Source organism: Histomonas meleagridis (genome assembly GCF_020186115.1).
Source record: "Histomonas meleagridis strain 2922-C6/04-10x chromosome Unknown contig_13, whole genome shotgun sequence".
Lineage (NCBI taxonomy): Eukaryota > Parabasalia > Tritrichomonadida > Dientamoebidae > Histomonas > Histomonas meleagridis.
In genome coordinates, this window is record NW_027150764.1 from 99,379 (window position 1) to 107,734 (window position 8,356).

Sequence of the window (8,356 nt, forward strand, 5' to 3'; positions counted from 1 at the left end):
TTTTAAAAAGGATTGTATAATTTATTTATTTAATATTAATATTTAAATATTTTTGATTTATTAAAATTTTGATGTGAATTTTGATTTATTATTATTTTTCAATACTTTATACCGAAATTGAATAATGGTAGACACATCAAATTTGTTGACACTTTTGTCATCGATAAAAATACCAAATAACTGCATAATTTCCACTTTTTGAATACTTCACACGGAAATTGAATAATTTCGAATTTTTTACGTCTACAACAGAATAAGTTTCAGATCATCTTTATTCAAACCCCATGTTCAGCATGTATTATCTATATCAAATGAAAGTCGTTCAAATTTTATATTTGCCGAATTATATTTGAATGATTTGAGCAAATGTTGGTACATAAAATGATGAAAAGAAACACATATAGGTGAGAATTAGCACATATAAGTGAGGATAAGCAGATATAAAATAGAACAAGCACATATAAGTGAAAATAAATAAGAACAAATGAGAGTTAGTACATATAAATGAGAATTAACATAAAACAATGAAATTAACAAATATAAGTTAGAACAAATATAGTTAGTGAAAATAAGCACATATAGATGAGAATTAACGTGAAACAAGAAGAATCACAAAGCAGATAATGATATATTACAACATTCATTCCACATCATCTTTGCCAAATTTTATTTCTGTTCAAAAAAAAAAAAAAACGAAAATTGTAAATTATTCATAATGAAATTGAATTGAAATGTTTTTTCAGAAAACTAATTGAAAGCCAATTTTTGAATGCAAATTACACCTAATTCAAATTCTCCATTATGATTAAATGCGGCCTCCACTTTTTGAAAAGGTAGTATTCAAATTTCCCACGGTTGTGAGATAGTACCGTTTGATTATTTGGTTTAATCTTATTTTCTGTGATACTAGTAGGTGTAAATGGGTACTCTTTAAGATAAATGGGAGAATTTGAATACCTCGCTCTCAAAACGTGGAAATGTCTATCAATTATGCATGATTTTTTGAATAGCATTGAAAAAATCTTTTTCGAAATGTTTTTATGAGGACATATTTATTCACAAATTTGATTTTTATGTTTTACATCTCTTGACATGAAAATTTCTGATAATTTATAAAATATCAATGCTGAATTATCCAATATTGAGCTAATTCGTAAAATTCACTAATGCAATATAGAAAGCTAGAATGAGAAAGATGACAAATGTGGATTATACTGAATAATATTATCATAATATGTGACAGTTTCGAATATTGGATTAATTTCATGTACTTGAACATTTGGTTCGGTAACTAAAGTCGATTTTGTTGAGTTTTGATTAAGAATACTCTCATGGTTAAAACTTAATGTAGTTTCATAATTCATATTTCCATTATTGATAATTAAACGATCGGTAAGGATGTTGGTATTCCTCCAAAAGTTACTATTATTGATCAACGTTCAATTAATATAGATTTTTTGTTTAAGACAACTTACTGCAATATTGGAGATATAACTGATTTTTGGATCATTTAGATTAGGTCTAAAGGGCATTTGACAAGGTTTGTTTGGTCCTACAAAATATCTTAAATCGAGTAGACCTCGTTCGATTTTCCTGGGCTATAGGGGAATCCTTGGAGTATATTCATGTATAACTAAGATTCCTGACTCTATTGTGACTTGTCCTCTATATGAAATAAGACCTCGAATCATTAGCGTTAACGTTCACCTCAGTAATTTCTGAAGTAACGATATCCTCATTCGAGTGATTCGATATAGAGTCCGATTCATCGTATTCCGTGCTTTTTTGAGAATTAATAGTATTGTCAATACCAACATACACAATTGGGTGGTATTGGTATTTAATCTATCCCACATCAGTGTTTTCGTTAGCAGCGTTAGGGTTAATGTTTTCATTATTATTATTGTTATCGAACAATAAGTATTCAGACTATATTAATACTGCTAAAACAATCCTTTTAGCGTATTTCTTAAAGTTGTATTTAGAATTAGCCAGTGATTTTAATGAGTCTAACGATGTCTTTTGCCATGCTCCTAATGAGGAGATGACGATTACATGAAGTTTGACTTCTCTTCCTGTTTGGTTCTTTATTTCTTCACATAAGTTTTTATATTTATCTAATTAATCCTCATATCTGGTATCTAATTAATCTTCATATCTGGTATCTAAGTTATCTTAATTGTCTTCATTGACATCTCCATAAGGAACTGTCACTTCAATAATAACATACTCGTTGTTGTTATCGATATACCAAATGTCTGGTCTTAGACTTTTAATTTCACCTTGTATGGTGCTCCCCTAAATATTTTTAACAGTATTATCAAGGTTTATTATTGGTCTTTGACCTCTTTTGACTTTAATCATGTTAACTATTTCCCTAATCACCGCGTCATGTATTTTCTTAAATTAATGAATAATGACTTTACAGTCATTAATTTTATGTCTAAGTTAGTCAGGTTGATTACATAACAGGCATAAACCTTGTATATTATTATTGGCTAATCTTTTATGTTGGTTAGTGAAGAAATTGTTAGTCCTAGCTTCAATAGTGAATTTAACTAAATTATTCTTTATTTTGCTAGAATATTGATTTAAAAGATTGGAGATTTTATTGTTTTTGAGTGTTTTGAATGTATGACCTCTTAAAGTGAGTTTAATAAATTCATTGAAGTGGAATTCATTATGGTAATCGTTGATAATTTTTAAGAAATCAGATTGATTAAAAACTGATTTTAATTTAATGTCTTCAATAGATAAAGTAATTTCTTCTAAGGAATTATTTGTATTTGGAAATTGATAGTCCAAATCATCATCTGAATTTAAATCATAAAAAAAACAGTATTATCTCCATCATCTTCCAAGTCAATTTCTGCTTCATTAAATAATTGCAATTTGAAGTCATTTCTTTCTAATATTTGAAGGACTCGGTCAAAAAGGTTTGAAGTTCCGAGTTTATTCCTTCTATTATCCGGATTTATAGCTTCAAATAATTTATTCCTTGGTTGATTTGCATCGATATTATTAAATCTATAACATTTTTCATCCCAACATAAAGATTAGAAAATGTTTCTGATAAACATATTTTGAGAAAACCATAGATGTTCAAAAAAATACGTTATTTTGGCTTAACGGAAAAAGAGGGTACCCTTGAATTTTTTTAATTTTATAAAACTAAAATCATTTAAACTTGTTAAAAAAGTCATCAAACAGTATAATATTTTAGTTGTATTTTAGAATACAAACATAATGACATGCACTTCCTAATGCAATCATTACATGAAAGATTGCATGGCAGTACTTTTTGGTTTTTCCAAGTGTAAAGAAGATTGTTGCAAGTGTGTACATTATTCCCCCGAAAAGGAGCCATCTTAGTCCATTTTTGCTCATTCGTTGTACAAGTGTTTTGGCATTGAAAGAAATAGACCATCCCATTGCAATATAAAACCAAATTGTATACTTGAAGATAGTATCAAAGAAGAAAATTTTTGTGATAATTCCTGTTAATGCAATGATCCATATAACAATTAACATTATATTACCGCTCCTTCCTTTCATAGTATTAAGTGAAATTGGAGTGTAGCTTCCCGCAATTAAGATATAAACTGAACAATGGTCAACATATCTCATGAATTTTTTAAACTTCAAATGAGTAAGACCATGATACAGGCAAGAAGATGAATACAGTATAATCATTGAAAGGGAAAAAATTATGTTTCCTATCAACTTACGATTGTTATGTGATTTCAAAGCAGATTTTATCAAAAAATAAGAGCCTACGAATGACAGGAAAGCCGGGATTCCATGTGTTATACTGTTTATAACCTCTTCGCCTTCATGCCATACAGGCAGCGATTTCATCGATGACATTAGAAAGAATTACTTGAGAACAAGAATAAATTCAATAACTATACCGTTTAAACGTATTTTCAATGCATTCAATATTCCCTATCGTCGACCATTATTGGTGGGAGAAGCGTAAGCGAAAAATTTCATTGTGAAATTTTTATACAACTCAAAAATATTAATAAACATTGAGAGTAAACCATACACCACATGTTTTATATGAATTAATTGGTCTATTTTTTGGATATTTTTATTTTTTAATTTCAAATAAATAAACTCGAGTAAGTAACGTTACTTATGCACAAAAAGTCGAAAACCGCAAAATTGTGAAGCATGCTTCAGTCTCAACCTTTTCTCTGATAATGATTTAGGTCATTAATGGTTCGTTTTGTCACAAATTGGAAGAGTGTTGAAAACAATCAAGAAATGATAAGTTGATGATTTCAATTTTTTATAAATAATAAATAAAATTAAATAAGAAGCGAGTGTCAATTTTATAATCTCGAAGCTATGATTATTATTTCTCAAACGAGACATGTTGATGAAAGTAGGATGTATCGTCTTTGTTCGACCAATTATTTTCATTTTTTATATAGTTTACATCCCAAATTGAGTAATTTCCAACCTGACAGGTTTACAACAATGGAATTCTTAACATATTTCAAAGGGATCTATCGCTCTTTCCACCAACAAATCCCGGTTTGGCCACTCAAATTTGAAAAGACTTAAAACGATGATTCCAACTTTTCACTTTTTAATAATATATCAATTACTTTCGAGAGAAGCCAATGAGAGAAGAACTATTAACCATAACAGATTCCTATACTAATCCTAATCCTCCTAATCTAAACAGCGAACAAGATAACGTTCACCATGAGTATGAAGAGCAACATTACTGGGGTATTAGACCAACAGCCCCTCGATCTGATATTAATTTACCAGCAATTGAAGCTATGGAAAGCTTCAAAACACACAAAAACTTTTCACCTGGAAAATTCATTTGGTGCCTTTTAATTGGTTGGTGGGTTTCTTTATTTTATTTCCTTACAGGAATTCTCTTTATGCTCACGGTTATTGGATACAAAAATGGTTTATTCTGTTTTAGGTTTGCCGCATTTATCATATATCCTTTTGGCAGGTATGGATATCGAGAAAATAATCAAAAATTTCAAATGCGAGTTATCGACAAAATACTATGGGCTATTCTCTCTCCTATTTATGGTATTGCATCTATTTTAGGAATGGCTCTTTCATGGGAGCTTGTTTATTATATTCCCATGGCAAAATTCCTCTTCAAAGGTTTACAACTTTGTTTTCAAGATCCAACCTCAGTTAAGTTCGAAAAGCTTGTTAACCAAAATCCACAGAATGGACATTTTCCAGTAATGCTACAACAAAATGCTGGTAGTGCCTTTTATTTCAAGTTCAGCATCTTTTCCATTGAAGTTGTTTATATTAATTTCATACCATTTCTAATCATTGCACTTATTTGTGGCTTTTTAGCTCCCAAAGGCTCATTTCTCGACGATCCGTTATTTGGCACTTTTATGGCACTTTTTGGTGCAATTCCATGTGCGTATGTCATTGGTATTTGTGTTGATGATTTATCACATTCATTAGGTTTAGTTTTAGGTGCCATTTTGAATGGATTGTTTTTATCAATTGTTGAACTTATACTTTATTATTTTTCATTACGTCAAAACTTAGCAGATGTAGTTCGAGCAGCAGTCACTGGAGCGTTTTTAATGAATCTTTTGATTATACCAGGCTTTGGTATGTTGGCAGCAGGTCTTAAATGGAATGAAGTAATTCTTAATAAGAAATCGCAAAGTGTTTCAGGCACATTTTTGTTGTTGGCAATTGTTTCTGTTCTCTTTCCATCAGTTTTTTATCATGCGCATTCTAATACAGTTTTAGAATGTATTGGATGTTTAGCACCTTATGGGAACACGACCGGACCAATGAATTGTTCGATGTGTCATTCCAAAAGCCTTACGAATATTCAAGACGATCCAATATATCAACAATATGCCGGAAAGTTAATGTATTCGATGTCCATTATCATGCCGTGTATATATATTATTGGTATCTTCTTTTCACTTAAAACTCATGCGCACATTTATGAAAACGAGAAAAAAGAGGGCGCTGAACATTCACAACAAATGAAGACCCCAATCGCTGTTGTCCTTTTACTTGTTGCGACTGTTTTGTTCTCAGTGATGGCACATGTTATGACTGAAAAGATTCCGCACGCTATCGATAAGTTAGGATTCTCGCAGCGTTTTGTTGGTTTAGTGTTTTATACATTAATTCCAAATTGCGCAGAATATGTGAACTCAATTAAATTCGCATTAAATGGAAACATCGGATTGTCTATGGAAATAGGTAATCAAGGAGCAATCATAACAGCTCTCGTGGAGATGCCTGCGCTGGTTTTGCTGTCGTACGTGCTCAATAAGGTCTCCGGGTACCAAATGTTCACGTTGATATTCCCAATCATTGATATCTTTTGCGTAATAGTGGCAGTAATGCTTAGAAACTCAATTCTGAACGAGAAACATATTAACTACTTCACAGGCATTTCGTTCTTGTTGATATTCGTGTTGATATCAGTGGTGTATTTCTTCGAATTCTTTTAAGTTGAAAGTTTTTGTATCAAATAAATTAAATTTATTTTCATTTTTATTGTATATATCTTATGCGTAATGGCGTGAAAATGAACGAAGTATTGCAATTTGTGTACACGTTGTCGCTTTGCTGCAGATTGAAATGATAATTAATTGTTTTGAAATAGTCGAAAATATATGCCCACGAAGTGCACGCGAAATAAGTTCGGTGTATAAGTTTTGGCTTAGCTGAACGGGTGGCTTGGAATTGTTTGTTTGTATTAGTTATTGCACCTAAAAATTATTCAATAGCTTGAACATAGGAAGTGAGGATCACGCAATAGTGATCGTTGGTTTAAGTGAAAATGTCTTCGTCGTTTTGAATTTGTATCTGGTAAATTTGTTTGAGTTGTTGTAACAGGTGTTCGATTTTCTGGTTTTCGCTTTTTGTTTTAAATAAATGTCAAGAATGTTCTTGGAAAGCTCATCAATGACATCTGGTTAATACGCTCATAGGGACTGTCGACCGTTATGAGCGGTGGTTTAGGATATTCCGGGCGCAAAATAGGACGATATGGCTTAAAATCCATTTTTTTCGCTAGGGGGTAACATGATTTAGACTGGAGGTACCAATTAACGTCCTCCGCAGAATAAAAGCCTAAGCAAAAAAATACGGTCAGAATTGAAAACAAAAAAATTCAAAGGTACTCTACAAGCAAAAGGGAAAATTTGAATACCTTCTTATCAATAAGTGGAAATGCCTTTCAATTATGCGTGATTTTTTGAATAGCATTGAAAAATTCACATTCGAAATATATTTGTGAGAAATAATTCCCTCTCAAATTTGATTTCTATGTTATACATTTTTCGACATTATTTAGTATTAAATTACCTCTTCGTCTAATTAAAATTAGTTGTTCTTGATTTGTTATTTTTTCCCATTCTCCAATAAAATTAATTATAGTTTTCTTACCTTTAGATGATACATCTACTTGAAATCCTGGAATTGACGTTGTTCCTCTTTCTAATATTAAATTGATAGAATTTGATGTTGTAAATTGTGTTTCTAATATATCTTTAATATTATCTTTTGAAATTTATGTTTTTTAACAACAATTCCTTTTGTTGTGACTTTTATATTTGATATTTCTTGATTAAATTGAACAGTTAAGTAGTTGAATTTAGAATAAATTAAGTCTTTATAAGCTTGAAAATCTAAATAAACCTTTTTTCCTGTAAAATTAATTTTTTCGTTATTTTTTTGTGAAATTATCGATTGTGAAAGGAAGAATTTTGGTATATTTACTACATAATAATTATTCATTTTTGAATTTCGAAAATTGATAGAAAGATTGGTGTTTGAAATATTGAGTTTAGAAATATGATCTTTAAGAGATAAATTCATATTAATACTGATATTAGATTGAGTTTTTGATGAAATTGTAACTTCAGATTTTTGTGTACGTAAACATGTTAATGGAATTGATGTTTTATTATTACCTTGAGGTCTCACCAATTGGAGAGACATCAGGGTATCTTCATTTATTTGCAAGTTAACTAATTTTGATCCAGGATAAATTCTTTTATATATATTTTCCATAGTTTCTTAATGAATTACTAAAAATCCTTTATCACATTCTTCTCCAATACAATATTTTTCATGCACAAATGGTGGAAGAGTTTGGAAAACTAATTGAACACAACTTAAACTATCATTTTTTCCATATGTTAATTCTGCAAACTCTTCAGAAATTTTACCATATTTATATAATTTGCTATTGATAAAATTAAGTTTCCATGAATCCTTTGCTATTGATTTTCTGGAACAAACTAAATCTATAGGAATATTTAATATAGTTTCAAGAGACTCAAAATCAAAAAAAATTACACTTACATTAAATTTGACG

The 8,356-nt window shown here is 30.1% G+C and overlaps 1 protein-coding gene across 1 annotated transcript; it reads left to right on the forward strand.

Moving 5' to 3' along the window:
• Nucleotides 1-4,631: 4,631 nt before the first annotated feature.
• Nucleotides 4,632-6,482, forward strand: GO595_001300 (Sodium/calcium exchanger protein; the record flags this gene model as incomplete). The annotated part of the gene is made up of 1 exon (XM_067914084.1): nt 4,632-6,482. The coding sequence occupies one exon, from the start codon at nt 4,632-4,634 to the stop codon at nt 6,480-6,482; it is 1,851 nt and encodes a 616-aa protein (XP_067778543.1).
• Between the last annotated feature and the right edge of the window lie 1,874 nt (nt 6,483-8,356).